At 47.0% G+C, this 22,244-nt stretch overlaps 1 protein-coding gene across 2 annotated transcripts in view; it reads right to left on the bottom strand.

Moving 5' to 3' along the window:
- Positions 1 to 270: 270 nt before the first annotated feature.
- rskrb (ribosomal protein S6 kinase related b) overlaps positions 271 to 22,244 on the bottom strand; it is a 34,728-nt gene continuing 12,754 nt past the window's right edge. The window contains exons 5-12 of one of the 2 annotated variants that reach the window (XM_036967807.2): positions 18,209 to 18,278; positions 15,159 to 15,266; positions 14,991 to 15,031; positions 13,006 to 13,033; positions 10,905 to 10,994; positions 5,418 to 5,506; positions 2,468 to 2,578; positions 271 to 923 (exon numbers count right to left, since the gene is read on the bottom strand). In XM_036967807.2, coding sequence (XP_036823702.1) covers positions 447 to 923; positions 2,468 to 2,578; positions 5,418 to 5,506; positions 10,905 to 10,994; positions 13,006 to 13,033; positions 14,991 to 15,031; positions 15,159 to 15,266; positions 18,209 to 18,278 — 1,014 coding nt within the window. In that variant the 3' untranslated portion in view covers positions 271 to 446. The remainder of the gene's footprint in view (positions 924 to 2,467; positions 2,579 to 5,417; positions 5,507 to 10,904; positions 10,995 to 13,005; positions 13,034 to 14,990; positions 15,032 to 15,158; positions 15,267 to 18,208; positions 18,279 to 22,244) is intronic. The other variant, XM_090226300.1, reaches the window with a different exon arrangement.

Below are 22,244 nucleotides of genomic sequence, written 5' to 3'. Positions count from 1 at the left end.
GAAAAGCATTCCTCATGAAGCTGGTTGAGAGAATGCCAAGAGTGTGCTACTTTGAAGAATCTAAAATATTAAATATATTTGGATTTCTTTAACACTTTTTTGGTTACTACATGGTTTCCTATGTGTTATTTCATCGTAAAAAATGTCATGTAAAAAATAAAGAAAAACCCTGGAATGACCAGATTTGTGTGTGTGTGTGTGTTTATATACATATATACATATATGTATATATATATTATGTTGTTTTTTTGTGTAATTTTTCGATTTCAGTTTACAAATCTGAACATATCTTTATTACTCAAATATTCTACAGGAGGGGGAGGGGCTAAAGGGCAGGGGACTTCCTGTGACATCATGGAATGTCATAGTCCTAGAACGTCATGCTCCCAGCTGGCTACGGTGTGTGTGTGACCTTTCTCCATTCTCTGAGTGTCTGTAGGTCCTTTTCACACAAACATCTCCTTCTTCCCATGTGTCGGAGGCCTGTGAGTGTGTGTGGAGCTGGGCATGGAAGAGTGTGTGTGTCCAAGGTGATTCTGGCAGCCCGGGCCAGGTAGCGGTGTGTGTAAGTGTGTGTGTGTATCGGGGTCGTCCAGGTGTGTGTGTGTATCGGAGTCGTCCAGGTGTGTGTGTGTATCGGGGTCGTCCAGGTGTGTGTGTGTATCGGGGTCGTCCAGGTGTGTGTCAGGCGTCCCTGCAGGGCTGAGCAGGGTATCGTAGTCGAAGCCTCTTAACGGCTGCAGAGACAGGGTCAATCCTCTTCGGGCCTTGGCCGGCCGGTCAGGACGCTCCCGCAGTGCCAAGATGACCTCCACAGGTCGTCGCTGTAGTAACGCCAGGTCAAAGGTCGCACCGTGGAAAAAGGTCTGCCGTTTGAAACGATCCAGGGTCCGCAGCCGCCGCGTCGGTGTCTTACACAGCAGCTGTCAATCAATCAATCAATCAATCAATCACATCTATTTCTAAAGCCCTTTTAACCACAATGTGTGTGTATGTGGCATAGACTTAGATAGACTACTCTAGTGTCCCATTAGATAGACTACTCTAGTGTCCCATTAGATAGACTACTCTAGTGTCCCATTAGATAGACAACTCTAGTGTCCCATTAGATAGACTACTCTAGTGTCCCATTAGATAGACAACTCTAGTGTCCCATTAGATAGACTACTCTAGTGTCCCATTAGATAGACTACTCTAGTGTCCCATTAGATAGACTACTCTAGTGTCCCATTAGATAGACTACTCTAGTGTCCCATTAGATAGACAACTCTAGTGTCCCATTAGATAGACTACTCTAGTGTCCCATTAGATAGACAACTCTAGTGTCCCATTAGATAGACTACTCTAGTGTCCCATTAGATAGACTACTCTAGTGTCCCATTAGATAGACTACTCTAGTGTCCCATTAGATAGACTACTCTAGTGTCCCATTAGATAGACTACTCTAGTGTCCCATTAGATAGACTACTCTAGTGTCCCATTAGATAGACTACTCTAGTGTCCCATTAGATGGACTACTCTAGTGTCCCATTAGATAGACAACTCTAGTGTCCCATTAGATAGACTATTCTAGTGTCCCATTAGATAGACTACTCTAGTGTCCCATTAGATAGACAACTCTAGTGTCCCATTAGATAGACTACTCTAGTGTCCCATTAGATAGACTACTCTAGTGTCCCATTAGATAGACTACTCTAGTGTCCCATTAGATAGACTACTCTAGTGTCCCATTAGATAGACTACTCTAGTGTCCCATTAGATAGACTACTCTAGTGTCCCATTAGATAGACAACTCTAGTGTCCCATTAGATAGACTACTCTAGTGTCCCATTAGATAGACTACTCTAGTGTCCCATTAGATAGACTACTCTAGTGTCCCATTAGATAGACTACTCTAGTGTCCCATTAGATGGACTACTCTAGTGTCCCATTAGATGGACTACTCTAGTGTCCCATTAGATGGACTACTCTAGTGTCCCATTAGATAGATTACTCTAGTGTCCCATTTGAGAATGGGCAGCGCCATTGAGGAATTGTACTATTTTGAAGTAATCAGCTGGTCGGGACTTCCTATGGGTTAAGGTTGGATCACATGATTTCATCAGGGCAAAAGGAAGGATCAGCCAATGAGGTGGCAATATGCAGCCCTTCAGTTGGTCTACCAACTCATAGAAGTACCAGTAGAAGAAGTGACTACTTCATAATGGAGATGGTCTCCATGGTGATGGTACAGACATAATGGAGATCAAATCAAATCAAATGTATTTATATAGCCCTTCGTACATCAGCTGATATCTCAAAGTGCTGTACAGAAACGTACAGATGGTCTCCATGGTGACGGTAGAGATAATGGAGTTGGTCTCCATGGTGACGGTACAGAGATAATGGGACAGATAGAAAGATGAGAAATGTAACTCAGTATATGGTGTACGTGTGAGTGTGAGTGAGTGTGTGTGTGTGTGTATACCTCAGTGATAAGTAGAGCCAGTGGAGGGCTGAAGCTGAGGGGGATGTCGTAGGGGAAACACCTCACTCTCCTCAACATACTGTAGTGGTCTGGTTCAGGCAGGACTGGGAACTGGACGGTGGGAGAGAGAAAGAGGGGAGAGAGAGAGGGGAGAAGGGGACAGGGGAGAGAGAGAGAGGGGAGAAGGGGACAGGGGAGAGAGAGAGAGAGAGGGAGAGAGAGAGAGGGGAGAGAGAGAGGGGAGGAGGGGACAGGGGAGAGAGAAAGAGAGGGGAGGAGGGGACAGGGGAGAGAGAGAGAGAGGGAGAGGGGAGAGAGAGAGGGGAGGAGGGGACAGGTGAGAGAGAGAGAGGGAGAGAGAGAGGGGAGAGAGAGAGGGGAGGAGGGGACAGGGGATAGAGAAAGAGAGGGAGAGAAAAAGAGGGGAGAGAGAGAGGGGAGGAGGGGACAGTGGAGAGAGAAAGAGAGGGAGAGAAAAAGAGGGGAGAGAGAGGAGAGAGAGAGGGGAGGAGGGGACAGGGGACAGGGGAGAGAGAGAGAGGGGAGAGAGAGAGGGGAGAAGGGGACAGGGGAGAGAGAGAGGGGAGAAGGGGACAGAAGAGAGAGAGAGAGAGAGGGAGAGAGAGAGGGGAGAGAGAGAGGGGAGAAGGGGACAGGGGAGAGAGAGAGGGGAGAAGGGGACAGAAGAGAGAGAGAGAGAGAGAGGGAGAGAGAGAGGGGAGAGAGAGAGGGGAGAGAGAGAGGGGAGGAGGGGACAGGGGAGAGAGAGAGAGAGAGGGGAGAAGGGGACAGGGGAGAGAGAGAGAGAGGGGAGAAGGGGACAGGGGAGGGAGAGAGAGAGGGGAGAGAGAGAGGGGAGAGAGAGAGGGGAGAGAGAGAGGTGAGAGAAAGGATATGTACATACACTACCGTTAAAAAGTTAGAAATGTCCTTGTTTTTTAAGGAAAAGCAAATGTTTTGTCCATTAAAATAACATCAAATTTATCAGAAATACATTGTAGACATTGTTCATGTTGTAAATTACTATTGTAGCTGGAAACGGCAGATTTTTTATGGAATATCTACATAGGAGTACAGAGGCCCATTATCAGCAACCATCACTCCTGTGTTCCAATGGCACGTTGTGTTAACTAATCCAAGTTTATAATTTTAAAAGGCTAATTGATCATTAGAAAACCCTTTTGCAATTATGTTAGCACAGCTGAAAACTGTTATGATTAAAGAAGCAAGAAAACTGGCCTTTAGACTAGTTGAGGATCTGGAGCATCAGCATTTGTGGGTTCGATTACAGGCTCAAAATGGCCAGAAACAAAGAACTTTCTTCTGAAACTTGTCAGTCTACTCTTGTTCTGAGAAATGAAGGCTATTCCATGCAAGAAATTGCCAAGAAACTTAGGATCTCGTACAATACTGTGTACTACTCCCTTCACAGAACAGCGCAAACTGTCTCTAACCAGAGTAGAAAGAGGAGTGGGAGGCCCCGGTGCACAACTGAGCAAGAGGACAAGTACATTAGAGTGTCTAGTTTGAGAAACAGATGCCTCACAAGTCCTCAACTGGCAGCTGAATTAAATAGGAACCGCAAAACACCAGTCTCAACGTCAACAGTGAAGAGGCGACTCCGGGATGCTGGCCTTCTAGGCAGAGTTGTAAAGAGAAAGCCATATCTCAGACTGGCCAATAAAAAGAAAAGATTAAGATGGGCAAAAGAACACAGACACTGGACAGAGGATCTCTGCCTCGAAGGCCAGCATTCCGGATGCTGTTTGAAAATACTGTTTGAAAAAACTACCTGACAATATAAATAATATAATACTAAAAACATAGTGAACGGTATTGTATGTGTATATACAGTGGGGAGAACAAGTATTTGATACACTGCCGATTTTGCAGGTTTTCCTACTTACAAAGCATGTCGAGGTCTGTAATGTTTTATCATAGGTACACTTCAACTGTGAGAGACGGAATCTAAAACCAAAATCCAGAAAATCACATTGTATGATTTTTTATTTTTTTATTTTTTTTTACCCATTTTTCTCCCCAATTTCGTAGTATCCAATTGTTTTAGTAGCTACTATCTTGTCTCGTCGTTACAACTCCCGTACGGGCTCGGGAGAGACGAAGGTTGAAAGTCATGCGTCCTCCGATACACAACCCAACCAAGCCGCACTGCTTCTTAACACAGCTCGCATCCAACCCGGAAGCCAGCCGCACCAATGTGTCGGAGGAAACACCGTGCACTTGGCAACCTTGGTTAGCGTGCACTGCGCCCGGCCCGCCACAGGAGTCGCTGGTGCGCGATGAGACAAGGATATCCCTACCGGCCAAGCCCTCAATCAGAAGCTTCTAAAGCCATGACATCATTTTCTGGAATTTTCCAAGCAGTTTAAAGGCACAGTCAACTTAGTGTATGTAAACTTCTGGCCCACTGGAATTGTGATACAGTGAATTATAAGTGAAATAATCTGTCTGTAAAAATCTGTCTGTTGTTGGTAAAATGACTTGTGTCATGCACAAAGTAGATGTCCTAACCGACTTGCCAAAACTATAGTTTGTTAACAAGAAGTTTGTGGAGTGGTTGAAAAACTATTTTTAATGACTCTAACCTAAGTGTATGTAAACTTCTGACTTCAACTGCATATGAGAGAGAGAGAGAGAGAGAGAGAGAGAGAGAGATAGATATAGAGAGATAGATAGATATATTGAGATAGATATAGAGAGAGATAGCTATAGAGAGAGAGATAGATATATATAGAGAGAGATAGAGATTGGAGGGAAGGGGGTGTAACACACAAACCATCTGTCTTTCCCTCAATGTGTCATGTGACTCAGTGTGTCTAAATACAATACACTGAGTTGTGTTGGTTTCTTACTCTACACTGTAAATAACCAAGAATCCAGGCTCTGCCACACACACATTTACATAATGCCAGATAGCGTAGTGACTCACCTTCCCAGTGACCAATGAGAAGAGGAGGATTCCCAGCGACCACCAATCAGCTGAGTGGCTGTAGGGTCCCCCACTCAGAACTTCAGGGGCTGGAGAAACACACACACACACACACACACAGCAGGGCATGTCTGTCACACACTGTATTTTTCACCGTGTGTGTGTGTGTGTGTGTGTGTAGACTGTGTATCAAATCAAATTGTATTGGTCACATACATATTTTTAGCTCCAAAAGTGCAGTTTCACAACAATACACACAACTCTAAAGGAAAAGAATAGAATTAAGAAATTATTAAATAGGTTGATTAATGTCTGAGTGTCTAAAATAATAGAATACAGTATATACATAGGAGATCTGTAAAACAGTGTGTAAACATGATTAAAGAGACTAGTGGTCCATTATTAAAGTGACCAGTATAACAATATTTTGAAGATAAAAACACAACGCAGAGGACGAGAGGACTAGAATTAACGATCAATAGGGTCAACGTAAATAGTTGGTCTTCGGATCAACATCTGTTCAGAATCTGTGGAATGGCAGTCCTGAACTCAGAGCTACGTGTGCCACGTTTTCATTGGTCTGTACATTGAGTCTGGAGCAGGATACTTGTTATTTAGCCATTGGCCCAGTTATACTGCAAGGACTTCTGATTGGTCAACCCCAGGCTAGGGGGGTTATAAATGGCATCCTGTTCCTTTGTTCTGTAGAGAAAAGCTGAGAACATGTCTATGGCTGTCTGAAGTGGTTCTCAATCAGAGGCAGGTGTTTATCGTTGTCTCTGATTGGGAACCATATTTAGGCAGCCATATTCTTTGAGTTTGTCGTGGGTGATTGTCCTTAGTGTCTTGATGTCCTTATTCTGTGTTAGTTTACACAAGTATAGGCTGTTTCGGTTTTCGTTACGTTTATTGTTTTGTAGTGTTTGTATTTAGATTCGTGTTTCGTTTGTTGAATAAACATGGATCGCAATCTACACGCTGCATTTTGGTCCGACTCTCCTTCTCATACAGAAAACCGTTACAGAATCACCCACCACTTACGGACCAAGCAGCGTGTCAACAGGCAGCAACAGCAGCGAAAAGAGGAGATACATAGTAAGGATTTCTGGACATGGGAGGAAATCCTCGACGGGAGAGGACCCTGGGCTAAACCAGGGGAGTGTAGCCGCACCAAGGTGCAGCAGGAGAAGGAACAGAGGCAGCAGCAGCAGGAGCAGCTGCAGTGGGAGAGGCTGCACCACCTGGAGAAATGGACATGGGAGGAGGAACTGGACGGTAAAGGACCCTGGGCTCAGCCTGGAGAATATCGCCGCCCCAAGGAAGAACTGGAGGCGGCGAAAGCTGAGAGGCGCAGATATGAGGAGGCAGCACGACGTAGCGGATGGAAGCCTGAGAGGCAGCCCCAAAAATGTATTGGGGGGGGGGGGCTAACAGGGAGTATGGCTACGCCAGGTAGGAGACCTGGGCAGACTCCCTGTGCTTACCGGGGGGCTAGAGAGACCGGACAGGCACCGTGTTATGCAGTGGTGCGCACGGTGTCTCCAGTGCGGGTGCATGGCCCGGTGCGGTATATTCCAGCTCCGCGTGTCGGCCGGGCTAGATTGAGCATCGAGCCTAATGCCATGAAGCCGGCTCTACGCAGCTGGTCCCCAGTGCGTCTCCTTGGGCCGGCTTACATGGCACCAGCCTTGCGCTCGGTGTCTCCGGTTCGCCTGCATAGCCCAGTGCGGGCTATTCCACCTCGCCGCACTGGCAGTGCGTCTCCGGTCTTTCCAGTACCACCTCCACACCCCAGCCCTCCGGTAGCAGCTCCCCGCACCAGGCTTCCTGTGCGTGTCCTCGGCCCAGTACCACCAGTGCCAGCACCACGCATCAGGCCTACAGTGCGCCTCGCCTGTCCAGCGCTGCCGGAGCCTTCCTCCTCTCCAGCGCTGTCGGAGTCTCCCGCCTGTTTAGCGCTGTCAGAGCTTTCCGCCTCTACAGCGCTGCCGGAGTCTCCCGCCTGTTCGGAACTGCCAGTCTGCAAGGAGCTGCCAGTTTGCAAGGAGCTGCCAGTCTGCAAGGAGCTGCCAGTCTGCAAGGAGCTGCCAGTCTGCAAGGAGCTGCCAGTCTGCAAGGAGCCGCCAGAGCTGCCAGTCTGCAGGATGCCGCCAAAGCTGCCAGTCTGCAAGGAGCCGCCAGAGCTGCCAGTCTGCAAGGAGCCGCCAGAGCTGCCAGTTAGCATGGAGCAGCCAGAGCCGCCAGTCAGCATGGAGCAGTCAGGGCCGCCAATCAGCATGGAGCAGCCAGGGCCGCCAGTCAGCATGGAGCAGCCAGGGCCGCCAGTCAGCATGGAGCAGCCAGTCAGCATGGAGCAGCCAGTCAGCATGGAGCAGCCAGTCAGCATGGAGCAGCCAGAGCTGCCAGTCAGCATGGAGCAGCCAGAGCTGCCAGTCAGCATGGAGCAGCCAGAGCTGCCAGTCAGCATGGAGCAGCCAGAGCTGCCAGTCAGCATGGAGCAGCCAGAGCTGCCAGTCAGCATGGAGCAGCCAGAGCTGTCAATCAGCATGGAGCAGCCAGTCAGCATGGAGCAGCCAGAGCTGCCAGTCAGCATGGAGCAGCCAGAGCTGCCAGTCAGCATGGAGCAGCCAGAGCTGTCAGTCAGCATGGAGCAGCCAGTCAGCATGGAGCAGCCAGAGCTGCCAGTCAACCAGACTCTTCCAGATCTGCCAGTCGACCAGACTCTTCCAGATCTGCCAGTCGACCAGACTCTTCCAGATCTGCCAGTCTACCAGACTCTTCCAGATCTGCCAGTCTACCAGACTCTTCCAGATCTGCCAGTCGACCAGACTCTTCCAGATCTGCCAGTCGACCAGACTCTTCCAGATCTGCCAGTCGACCAGACTCTTCCAGATCTGCCAGTCGACCAGACTCTTCCAGATCTGCCAGTCTACCAGACTCTTCCAGATCTGCCAGTCGACCAGACTCTTCCAGATCTGCCAGTCGACCAGACTCTTCCAGATCTGCCAGTCGACCAGACTCTTCCAGATCTGCCAGTCGACCAGACTCTTCCGGATCTGCCAGTCGACCAGACTCTTCCAGATCTGCCAGTCGACCAGACTCTTCCAGATCTGCCAGTCGACCAGACTCTTCCAGATTCTCCAGTCAGCCAGGATCTGCCGAAACCACCAGCCAGCCAGGATCTGGTAGATTCATCAACCTGCCTGAGCTTCCTCTCACTCCTGAGCTTCCTCTCACTCCTGAGCTTCCTCTCACTCCTGAGCTTCCCCTCAGTCCCGAGCTGCCTCAGTCCCGAGCTGCCCCTCGGTCCCGATCTGCTCCTCAGTCCAGTGGGGTTCTGGGTGAGGACTACTAGGCCATGGTCGGCGGCGAGGGTGGACTATCCAGGGACGCGAGGAGAGGGGACTAAGACATTGACTGAGTGGGGTCCACGTCCCGCGCCGAAGCCGCCACCATGGACAGACGCCCACCCGGACCCTCCCTATTGTTTTGGAGGTGCGTTCGGGAGTCCGCACCTTAGGGGGGGGGGGGTTCTGTCACGCCCTGGTCTAAGTATTTTGTGTTTATCTTTATTTATTTGGTCAGGCCAGGGTGTGGCATGGGTTTTTGTATGTGGTGTGTATGTATGGGGATTGTAGCTAGTGGGGTGTTCTAGCTAAGTCTATGGCTGTCCGAAGTGGTTCTCAATCAGAGGCAGGTGTTTATCGTTGTCTCTGATTGGGAACCATATTTAGGCAGCCATATTCTTTGAGTTTGTCGTGGGTGATTGTCCTTAGTGTCTTGATGTCCTTATTCTGTGTTAGTTTACACTAGTATAGGCTGTTTCGGTTTTCGTTACGTTTATTGTTTTGTAGTGTTTGTATTTAGATTTGTGTTTCGTTTGTTGAATAAACATGGATCGCAATCTACACGCTGCATTTTGGTCCGACTCTCCTTCTCATACAGAAAACCGTTACAGAACAGGGGAGACTGAACATCATTTTCGGAGCTTGCCTTGGTCGTATTCTCGCTGGGCAGAAATCTCAGAGATCAACTGGTAAACTCTGATTTACTCCAATATATTCCTGAACAACGTCTATTTGTGCCCCTCCTGGATGGAAACTACAAGTGTAATGCTCAATGCAAAGGCAGTTATAAATGTAGATCCTTCAAACACCCCCAAACAGGGAAACAGATCCCAATCAAAGGTGTTTCCACGTGCTCCACTAAGGCAGTTATTTATCTTATAACTTGTCCTTGTGGTAAAGATTATGTGGGTAAAACAAAGCGCAAATTAAAAGTACAAATCTCGGAGCATCGTAGCACCATTAGGTGCAAAAACTCGACTTACCCAGTTGCGGACCACTTTTTGGAAGCAAACCACTTGATTTCGTCTCTGCGTTATATTGGCATCGAACATATCACCCTCCCTAGGAGAGGGGGTGACCTTGATCATTTATTGTTAAAACGAGAGGCTGCCTGGATCTTTAATCTAAAGACCCTTGCTCCCTTCGGTCTCAACGTAGACTTTGACCTGAAGCCATTCTTGTGATTATTGTGACTTTGCCATTGTAATTGTTTGTAAACTTGTGTAGTCTAAAATGAATCTATGATCGTATGCTATCCATTTGTTGTTTGTATGCTGTTCTTTGTATGACATTTTAATATTTGATTATTAACCAATGATATTGGGCCACTCTTGGCCATGATTATAGACACCTGTGTCTTTTGACACTAAATAAACGAGTCATCCCGCAGTGTTTGTGATTATACCCTGATGAAGACAGCTTGGCTGTCGAAACGTTGGTAATTAAATTTTTGCATCTGAGTTCCTAGAGTGTGCGGCTCTCTTTTATTTTCTAGTTTTGTACTCCGCCAGCCAGCCCCTAAATAGGTGTGCGTTTCTTTTTCTTCTAAAGAGACTGAACATCTGAACATTTACCTCCCAGCATCTATGATTTGTCATTCTCAAATAAACACATTTTTCTCCCCTGATTTGCTTTGGAGTTTGTATAGGGCAGCAGACTGGTGCAGGGTTGTGTGTGTGTGTGTGTGTGTGTGTGCGTGTGCGTGTGTGTGTGCGTGTGTGAATGTGTGTGTGTGTTTGTGTGTGTGAATGTGTGTGTGTGTGTGTTTGTGTGTGTGTGTTTGTGTGTGTGAATGTGTGTGTGTGTGTGTGTGTTTGTGTGTGTGAATGTGTGTGTGTGTGTGTGTTTGTGTGTGTGTGTTTGTGTGTGTGAATGTGTGTGTGTGTGTGTGTGTGTTTGTGTGTGTGTGTTTGTGTGTGTGAATGTGTGTGTGTGTGTGTGTGTTTGTGTGTGTGTGTGTGTGTGTGTGTGTGCGTGCGTGTGTGCGTGTGTGAATGTGTGTGTGTGTGTGTGTTTGTGTGTGTGTGTGTTTGTGTGTGTGAATGTGTGTGTGTGTTTGTGTGTGTGTGTTTGTGTGTGTGAATGTGTGTGTGTGTGTGTGTGTGTGTGTGTGTGTGTGTGTGTGTGTGTGTGTGCTCACCCATGTACTGGATGGTCCCACAGATAGTGAAGGCTCTTCCTCCTCTCTCCAGACGACGAGACAAACCAAAGTCAGCCAGACGGAGGTGGCCTAGAATAAACCATGATTACTGTTATCATCATTACTGGAATAAACCATTACTACTGTTATCACTACAAGAATAAACCATTACTACTGTTTTCATTACTGGAATAAACCATTACTACTGTTATCACTACTAGAATAAACCATTACTCCTGTTATCATTACTGGAATAAACCATTACTACTGTTATCACTACTAGAATAAACCATTACTACTGTTATCATTACTGGAATAAACCATTACTACTGTTATCACTACTAGAATAAACCATTACTACTGTTATCAGTAGTGTGTCTCCATGTCCCCATGTCTCCATGTCTCCATGTCCCCATGTCTCCATTTCTCCCATGTCTCCATGTCTCCATGTCCCCATGTCTCCATGTCTCCATGTCCCCCATGTCTCCATGTCTCAATTTCTCCATGTCTCCATTTCTCCCATGTCCCCATGTCTCCATGTCCCCACGTCTCCACGTCCCCATGTCTCCATGTCTCCCATGTCTCCATGTCCCCATGTCTCCCATGTCTCCATGTCCCCATGTCTCCATGTCTCCATGTCTCCCATGTCTCCATGTCCCCATGTCTCCCATGTCTCCCATGTCGCCATGTCCCCATGTCTCCCATGTCTCCCATGTCTCCATGTCCCCATGTCTCCCATGTCTCCAATGTCCCCATGTCTCCATGTCTCCATGTCCCCATGTCTCCCAGTCCCCATGTCTCCAATATCTCCATGTCCCCATGTCTCCATGTCCCCATGTCTCCCATGTCTCCATGTCTCCCATGTCTCCATGTCCCCATTTCTCCCATGTCTCCATGTCTCCATGTCCCCATGTCTCCCATGTCTCCATGTCTCCATGTCTCCCATGTCTCCATGTCCCCATGTCTCCATGTCCCCATGTCTCCATTTCTCCATGTCCCCATGTCTCCCATGTCTCCATGTCTCCCATGTCTCCATTTCTCCCATGTCTCCATTTCTCCATGTCTCCATTTCTCCATGTCCCCATTTCTCCATGTCTCCATTTCTCCATGTCTCCATGTTTCCCATGTCTCCCATGTCTCCATTTCTCCCATGTCTCCAAGTCTCCATTTCTCTCCATGTCTCCAATGTCTCCATGTCTCCATTTCTCCCATGTCTCCATTTCTCCATGTCTCCCATGTCTCCATGTCCCCATGTCTCCATGTCCCCATTTCTCCATGTCTCCATTTCTCCATGTCTCCCATGTCTCCATGTTTCCCATGTCTCCCATGTCTCCATTTCTCCCATGTCTCCATGTCTCCATTTCTCTCCATGTCTCCATGTCTCCCATGTCTCCATTTCTCCCATGTCTCCATTTCTCCCATGTATCCATTTCTCCCATGTCTCCATTTCTCCCATGTCTCCATGTCTCCATTTCTCCCATGTCTCCATTTCTCTCCATGTCTCCATGTCTCCCATGTCTCCATTTCTCCCATGTCTCCATTTCTCCCATGTATCCATTTCTCCCATGTCTCCATGTCTCCCATGTCTCCATGTCTCCATTTCTCCATTTCTCCATGTCTCCATTTCTCCCATGTCTCCCATGTCTCCATGTCTCCATTTCTCCATGTCTCCATGTCTCCATTTCTCCATGTCTCCCATGTCTCCATGTCTCCCATGTCTCCATGTCTTCATGTCTCAATGTCTCCCATGTCTCCATGTCTTCATGTCTCCATGTCTCCCATGTCTCCATTTATTTAGCAAGACACGTGACTCACTGTCTGTAGGAGGTAACCATTTTCCTGTATAGGCTGGTGTACCTAAAACTCTGTCCACTGAGTGTTTGTTCTCAATTTAAAATGATACCAGTACACAACGTATGAGGTAAACCATACACCAGATTTATGTACATGCCTTTTAAGTGCTGACATATTATAGCAGATTAGGCCTTCACTCCTGAATGGTAAGACTCAATGGAGAATCTCTCTCTGACACACACACACAGATACACACAGACACAGACACAGACACAGACACAGACACACACACACAGCGTGAGTTTACCTTGATCTGTGAGCAGAATGTTCTCCATCTACAGTAGAACACACAGTGGTCACATGTTTATTTGTTGCTATGGTTACATCACATCCAAACACATATAGATGTCAAACTGCAGTGGAGATGTTTTTATATCATGTAGATGACAGATATCAACTAATAGATGTATCATTAGTAAAAGATGTAAACATGTAATGTATGAATGGGTCGCTGGTGTCTTGAGTAAATAAAAGTATACAAACGTTATTTATATATTCTTTCACAATTAAAAAAGACTTTCTTAAGTATGAACTTAAATCAGAAAGTGTGTAAAAATGATAATGAATTTACATGAGACAACCTGGTTCTCTTTGGGCCCCGAGGCAAATACAGTTGAGAGCCACTGATGTACAGTGTATATTATATAATATACTATATATTATAATAATAATAATAATATAATAATATTATATTAATATTATATTATGTATATTATATAATATACACTGAACAAAAATAGAAACGAAACATGCAACAATTTTACTGAGTTACTACAGTTCATATGAGGAAATCAGTCAATTTAAAAGAATTAATTAGGCCCTAATCTATGGATTTCACATGACTGGGCAGGAGCACAGCCATGGGTGGGTCTGGGAGGGCATGGGCCCACCCTCTAGGGAGACAGGCCCACCCACTAAGGAGACAGGCCCACCCACTAGGGAGACAGGCCAACCCACTAGGGAGACAGGCCAACCCACTAGGGAGACAGGCCCACCCACTAGGGAGACAGGCCAACCCACTAGGGAGACAGGCCAACCCACTAGGGAGACAGGCCCACCCACTAGGGAGACAGGCCCACCCACTAGGGAGACAGGCCCACCCTCTAGGGAGACAGGCCCACCCACTAGGGAGCCAGGCCCAGCCACTAGGGAGACAGGCCCACCCACTGGGGAGCCAGGCCCACCCACTAGGGAGACAGGCCCATGCACTGGGGAGACAGGCCCACCCACTGGGGAGCCAGGCCCACCCACTAGGGAGACAGGCCCACCCACTAGGGAGACAGGCCCACCCACTAGAGAGACAGGCCCACCCACTGGGGAGCCAGGCCCAGCCACTAGGGAGACAGGCCCACCCACTAGGGAGCCAGGCCCACCCACTAGGGAGACAGGCCCACCCACTGGGGAGCCAGGCCCACCCACTGGGGAGCCAGGCCCACCCACTGGGGGGCAGGCCCACCCACTAGGGAGACAGGCCCACCCACTAGGGAGACAGGCCCACCCACTAGGGAGACAGGCCCACCCACTAGGGAGCCAGGCCCACCCACTGGGGAGCCAGGCCCACCCACTAGGGAGACAGGCCCATGCACTGGGGAGACAGGCCCACCCACTGGGGGGCAGGCCCACCCACTAGGGAGACAGGCCCAGACAATCAGAATGAGTTTTTCCCCATAAAAGGGCTTTTTTACAGACAGAAATACTCCTCAATTTCATGGTGGATGGTCTCAGATGATCCCAAAAGTTGAAGAAGCTGGATGTGGAGGTCCTGGGCTGGCGTGGTTATACATGGTCTGTGGTTGTGAGGCCGGTTGGACGTACTGCCAAATTCTCTAAAACGATGCTTATGGCAGAAAACAGCTCTGGTGGACATTCCTGCAGTCAGCATGCCAATTGCAATCCCCCGCAAAACTTGAGACATCTGTGGCATTGTGTGACTAAACTGCACATTTTAGAGTGGCCTTTCATTGTCCCCAGCACAAGGTGCACCTGTGTAAGGATCATGCTGTTTAATCATCTTATTGATATGCCACACCTGTCAGGTAGATGGATTATCTTGGTAAAGGAGAAAATGCTCACTAACTGGGATGTTAAAAAAAATATGAGCACAAACATTTTGAGAAAACTGTCTGGAAACATTCTGGGATCTCTTATTTGATTTACATGTTGCGTTTCTATTTTTGTTCAGTTGGTTGGCGAATGGAACAGCTCTGATGTCATGTCCTTTCTAGCTCTTACCTTCACATCTCTGTGGATGATCCCAACGTCATGGAGGAACCCTGGGGAGACAAACAACATAGTCAGCATCTGTCTAGTGTGTGTGTGTATGAGTGTGTGTTTGAGTGTGTGTATGTATGTATGTATGTATGTGTGTGTGTGTGTGTGTGTGTGTGTGTGTGTACTCACCGAGAGCGCAGCCTAACTCTGCAGCAAACACCCTGACAGCGTCCTCGCTGAACTGGCCAATCATCACCCAGTATGTATACAAGTCCCCGGTACTGCAGTAGTCACACACTAGAGAGACACACACAGTATGAGAGAGCATCAACATGTTAGGATGAAACACAGTGGGGGGTGAGGAGAGGGGGAGAGGAGGGAGGATCACATTCTGACTCAGAAGGGGGAGGAAGGGGTGAGGAGAGAGGGGGAGGAGGGAGGATCTGGGTCACATTCTGACTCAGAAGGGGGAGGAAGGGGTGGGGAGAGGGGGAGAGGAGGGAGGATCTGGGTCACATTCTAACTCAGAGGGAGGAGGAAGGAGTGAGAGAGGGGGAGAGGAGGGAGGATCTGGGTCACATTCTGACTCAGAGGGGGGGGGAAGGGGTGAGGAGAGAGGGAGAGGAGGGAGTATCTGGGTCACATTCTGACTCAGAAGGGGGAGGAAGGGGTGGGGAGAGGGGGAGAGGAGGGAGGATCACATTCTGACTCAGAGGGAGGAGGAAGGGGTGAGGAGAGGGGGAGAGGAGGGAGGATCACATTCTGACTCAGAGGGAGGAGGAAGGAGTGAGAGAGGGGGAGAGGAGGGAGGATCTGGGTCACATTCTAACTCAGAGGGAGGAGGAAGGAGTGAGAGAGGGGGAGAGGAGGGAGGATCTGGGTCACATTCTGACTCAGAGGGGGGGGGGGGAGGGGTGAGGAGAGAGGGAGAGGAGGGAGTATCTGGGTCACATTCTGCCTCAGAAGGGGGAGGAAGGGGTGGGGAGAGGGGGAGAGGAGGGAGGATCACATTCTGACTCAGAAGGGGGAGGAAGGGGTGAGGAGAGAGGGAGAGGAGGGAGTATCTGGGTCACATTCTGACTCAGAAGGGGGAGGAAGGGGTGAGGAGAGAGAAGGGGGGGAAATGGCACTCCATAGGGCTCTGGTCTATAGTAGTGTACTCCATAGGGCTCTGGTCTATAGTAGTGTACTCCATAGGGCTCTGGTCTATAGTAGTGCACTCCATAGGGCTCTGGTCTATAGTAGTGTACTCCATAGGGCTCTGGTCTATAGTAGTGCACTCCATAGGGCTCTGGTCTATAGTAGTGTACTCCATTGGGCTCTGGTCTATAGTAGTGCACTCCATAGGGCTCTGGTCTATAGTAGTGTACTCCATAGGGCTCTGGTCTATAGTAGTGCACTCCATAGGGCTCTGGTCTATAGTAGTGTACTCCATTGGGCTCTGGTCTATAGTAGTGCACTCCATAGGGCTCTGGTCTATAGTAGTGCACTCCATAGGGCTCTGATCTATAGTAGTGCACTCCATAGGGCTCTGGTCTATAGTAGTGTACTTCATAGGGCTCTGGTCTATAGTAGTGCACTCCATAGGGCTCTGGTCTATAGTAGTGTACTTCATAGGGAATAGAGTTCCATTTGGGACGTGATCTGTCTAACAGGAGAGGAACAGGATGTGACATAGAGAGGAACAGGGTGAGACCTAGAGAGGAACAGGTTGGGAACTAGAGAGGAACAGGTTGGGAACTAGAGAGGAACAGGATGTGACCTAGAAAGGAACAGGATGTGACCTAGAGAGGAACAGGTTGGGAACTAGAGAGGAACAGGATGTGACCTAGAAAGGAACAGGATGTGACCTAGAGAGTAACAGGATGGGAACTAGAGAGGAACAGGATGTGACCTAGAGAGGAACAGGATGTGACCTAGAGAGGTACAGGTTGGGAACTAGAGAGGAACCAGACAGGAGCATCAACGTGTCCAAGCAACGGTTTTTAAGGTGAAGGGTTAAATGTTGGGACGGACTCCGGGTGAGGGATTAGAGCTGGGCTGGGGGAAAGAGCTCCCAGGTGTGGTCTGTTATTGGTGGGGAGTGAGGGGTGAGTTTAGGTTTCTATGTGAGATGTCTCTGTGTCTGGGTAGGGACAGTGGGGCAGTGAGATAATGAGATAGTGAGATAATGAGGCTAAGGGCAGTGGGACAGTGGGATAATGAGGCTAAGGGCAGTGGAACTGTGGGATAATGAGGTTAAGGACAGTAGGATAATGAGGTTAAGGGTAGTGGGGAAGTGGGATAATGAGGTTAAGGGCAGTGGGATAATGAGGGTAACGGCAGCGGGGCAGTGGAATAATGAGGATAAGGGCAGTGGGACAATGAGGTTAACAGCAGCGGGGCAGTGGGATAATGAGGATAAGGGCAGTGGGATAATGAGGATAACAGCAGCGGGGCAGTGGAATAATGAGGGTAAGGGCAGTGGGATAATGAAGATAATGGCAGTGGGGCAATGGGATAATGAGGTTAAGGGCAGTGGGATAATGAGGTTAAGGGCAGTGGGATAATGAGGCTAACGGCAGTGGGGCAGTGGGATAATGAGGTTAAGGGCAGTGGGATAATGAGGTTAAGGGCAGTGGGATAATGAGGTTAAGGGCAGCAGGATAATGAGGTTAAGGGCAGAGGGATAATGAGGTTAAGGGCAGAGGGGCAGTGGGATAATGAGGATAACGGCAGTGGGGCAGTGGGATAATGAGGTTAAGGGCAGTGGGGCAGTGGGATAATGAGGTTAAGGGCAGTGGGACAGTGGGATAATGAGGTTAAGGGCAGTGGGATAATGAGGTTAAGGGCAGTGGGATAATGAGGATAACGGCAGGGGGCAGTGGGATAATGAGGATAACGGCAGGGGGCAGTGGGATAATGAGGTTAAGGGCAGTGGGATAACGAGGATAACGGCAGGGGGCAGTAGGATAATGAGGTTAAGGGCAGTGGGACAGTGGGATAATGAGGATAACGACAGGGGGTAGTGGGATAATGAGGTTAAGGGCAGGGGGCAGTGGGATAATGAGGTTAAGGGCAGTGGGATAATGAGGATAACGGCAGGGGGGCAGTGGGATAATGAGGCAGTGGGGCGTTTCTATGTGACTAATATAGAGGTGTATCTGTGTCTGAGTAAGGACACAGTGAGGTTGGTTTTAGGGTTGGGGGCATTAGGGTTCTATAGGGGTTCAGGTCTGGATGCTTCCTGTGTGACTCACTAATGTAGAGGTGTCTCTGTGTCTGCCAGCAGTCCTGAAGGTCGTGGACGAACGGGTGACGCACCTGACGCTGAGGACAAAGGTCACAGGTCAGCCTAAGAGTAATCTCGGTGAAGTAAAATTCTCGAGAAAGTTTGTCATTTCCTGTTTTATTTCTGGGGGGAAATGTTGCTAACAATTGTGATTACCGTTGTGCGAAGGAAGGAAGCAAAGTTTCCCTCTCAAAAGGAAAGTCTTGGTCAAAAGTGCTCCTTCTGCTAATTTCACCCGTGTTTATCATGAACAACACCTCTACTGTGTTTATCATGAACAACACCTCTAATGTGTTTATCATGAACAACACCTCTACTGTGTGTTTCACCCGTGTTTATCATGAACAACACCTCTACTGTGTGTTTCACCCGTGTTTATCATGAACAACACCTCTACTGTGTTTATCATGAACAACACCTCTACTGTGTGTTTCACCCGTGTTTATCATGAACAACACCTCTAATGTGTTTATCATGAACAACACCTCTACTGTGTGTTTCACCCGTGTTTATCATGAACAACACCTCTACTATGTGTATCATGAACAACACCTCTACTGTGTTTATCATGAACAACACCTCTACTGTGTTTATCACGAACAACACCTCTACTGTGTTTATCATGAACAACACCTCTACTGTGTGTTTCACCCGTGTTTATCATGAACAACACCTCTACTGTGTTTATCATGAACAACACCTCTACTGTGTGTTTCACCCGTGTTTATCATGAACAACACCTCTACTGTGTGTTTCACCCGTGTTTATCATGAACAACACCTCTACTGTGTTTATCATGAACAACACCTCTACTATGTTTATCATGAACAACACCTCTACTGTGTTTATCATGAACAACACCTCTACTGTGTTTATCATGAACAACACCTCTACTGTGTTTATCATGAACAACACCTCTACTGTGTTTATCATGAACAACACCTCTACTGTGTTTATCATGAACAACACCTCTACTGTGTTTATCATGAACAACACCTCTACTGTGTTTATCATGAACAACACCTCTACCGTGTTTATCATGAACAACACCTCTACCGTGTTTATCATGAACAACAACTCTACCGTGTTTATCATGAACAACACCTCTACCGTGTTTATCATGAACAACACCTCTACTATGTTTATCATGAACAACACCTCTACCGTGTTTATCATGAACAACACCTCTACCGTGTTTATCATGAACAACACCTCTACCGTGTTTATCATGAACAACACCTCTACCGTGTTTATCATGAACAACACCTCTACCGTGTTTATCATGAACAACACCTCTACCGTGTTTATCATGAACAACACCTCTACCGTGTTTATCATGAACAACACCTCTACCGTGTTTATCATGAACAACACCTCTACCGTGTTTATCATGAACAACACCTCTACCGTGTTTATCATGAACAACACCTCTACCGTGTTTATCATGAACAACACCTCTACTATGTTTATCATGAACAACACCTCTACCGTGTTTATCATGAACAACACCTCTACCGTGTTTATCATGAACAACACCTCTACCGTGTTTATCATGAACAACACCTCTACCGTGTTTATCATGAACAACACCTCTACCGTGTTTATCATGAACAACACCTCTACTGTGTTTATCATGAACAACACCTCTACCGTGTTTATCATGAACAACACCTCTACTGTGTTTATCATGAACAACACCTCCACTGTGTGTTTCACCTGTGTTTATCATGAACAACACCTCCACTGTGTGTTTCACCTGTGTTTATCATGAACAACACCTCTACTGTGTTTATCATGAACAACACCTCTACCGTGTTTATCATGAACAACACCTCTACCGTGTTTATCATGAACAACACCTCTACTATGTTTATCATGAACAACACCTCTACCGTGTTTATCATGAACAACACCTCTACTATGTTTATCATGAACAACACCTCTACCGTGTTTATCATGAACAACACCTCTACCGTGTTTATCATGAACAACACCTCTACCGTGTTTATCATGAACAACACCTCTACCGTGTTTATCATGAACAACACCTCTACCGTGTTTATCATGAACAACACCTCTACCGTGTTTATCATGAACAACACCTCTACTGTGTTTATCATGAACAACACCTCTACCGTGTTTATCATGAACAACACCTCTACCGTGTTTATCATGAACAACACCTCTACCGTGTTTATCATGAACAACACCTCTACCGTGTTTATCATGAACAACACCTCTACCGTGTTTATCATGAACAACACCTCTACCGTGTTTATCATGAACAACACCTCTACCGTGTTTATCATGAACAACACCTCTACTATGTTTATCATGAACAACACCTCTACTGTGTTTATCACGAACAACACCTCTACCGTGTTTATCATGAACAACACCTCTACCGTGTTTATCATGAACAACACCTCTACCGTGTTTATCATGAACAACACCTCTACTATGTTTATCATGAACAACACCTCTACCGTGTTTATCATGAACAACACCTCTACCGTGTTTATCATGAACAACACCTCTACCGTGTTTATCACGAACAACACCTCTACCGTGTTTATCATGAACAACACCTCTACCGTGTTTATCATGAACAACACCTCTACCGTGTTTATCATGAACAACACCTCTACCGTGTTTATCATGAACAACACCTCTACTGTGTTTATCATGAACAACACCTCTACTGTGTTTATCATGAACAACACCTCTACCGTGTTTATCATGAACAACACCTCCACTGTGTGTTTCACCTGTGTTTATCATGAACAACACCTCCACTGTGTGTTTCACCTGTGTTTATCATGAACAACACCTCTACTGTGTTTATCATGAACAACACCTCTACCGTGTTTATCATGAACAACACCTCTACCGTGTTTATCATGAACAACACCTCTACTATGTTTATCATGAACAACACCTCTACCGTGTTTATCATGAACAACACCTCTACTATGTTTATCATGAACAACACCTCTACCGTGTTTATCATGAACAACACCTCTACCGTGTTTATCATGAACAACACCTCTACCGTGTTTATCATGAACAACACCTCTACCGTGTTTATCATGAACAACACCTCTACCGTGTTTATCATGAACAACACCTCTACCGTGTTTATCATGAACAACACCTCTACCGTGTTTATCATGAACAACACCTCTACCGTGTTTATCATGAACAACACCTCTACCGTGTTTATCATGAACAACACCTCTACCGTGTTTATCATGAACAACACCTCTACCGTGTTTATCACGAACAACACCTCTACCGTGTTTATCACGAACAACACCTCTACCGTGTTTATCATGAACAACACCTCTACCGTGTTTATCATGAACAACACCTCTACCGTGTTTATCATGAACAACACCTCTACTGTGTTTATCATGAACAACACCTCTACCGTGTTTATCATGAACAACACCTCTACCGTGTTTATCATGAACAACACCTCTACCGTGTTTATCATGAACAACACCTCTACCGTGTTTATCATGAACAACACCTCTACTATGTTTATCATGAACAACACCTCTACCGTGTTTATCATGAACAACACCTCTACCGTGTTTATCATGAACAACACCTCTACCGTGTTTATCATGAACAACACCTCTACCGTGTTTATCATGAACAACACCTCTACCGTGTTTATCATGAACAAATAACAAAAAGCAAAAAAATATTCACGTTCTGATCTTAGTTCCTTTGTTTTGTCTTCGTGTTAGTTGGTGAGTTGGGGTGGGCAGTCTATGTTCGTTTTTCTAGGTTGTGTTTATGTGTTTGGCCTGGTATGGTTCTCAATCAGAGGCAGGTGTCGTTAGTTGTCTCTGATTGAGAATCATACTTAGGTAGCCTTTTCCCACCTGTGTTTTGTGGGTGAATGTTTTCTGTTTAGTGTCTGTCACCTTTCAGAACTGTTTCGTTTCTCCGTTGTTACTTTGTTTAGTGTTCTGTTGAATAAATTAACATGGACA

This window comes from Oncorhynchus mykiss, chromosome 29, assembly GCF_057628025.1.
Source record: "Oncorhynchus mykiss isolate SJ-2025 chromosome 29, ASM5762802v1, whole genome shotgun sequence".
NCBI classification, from domain to species: domain Eukaryota; kingdom Metazoa; phylum Chordata; class Actinopteri; order Salmoniformes; family Salmonidae; genus Oncorhynchus; species Oncorhynchus mykiss.
Note: the sequence above shows the minus strand (reverse complement) of the source record. Positions and strands in the feature narration are given on the sequence as shown.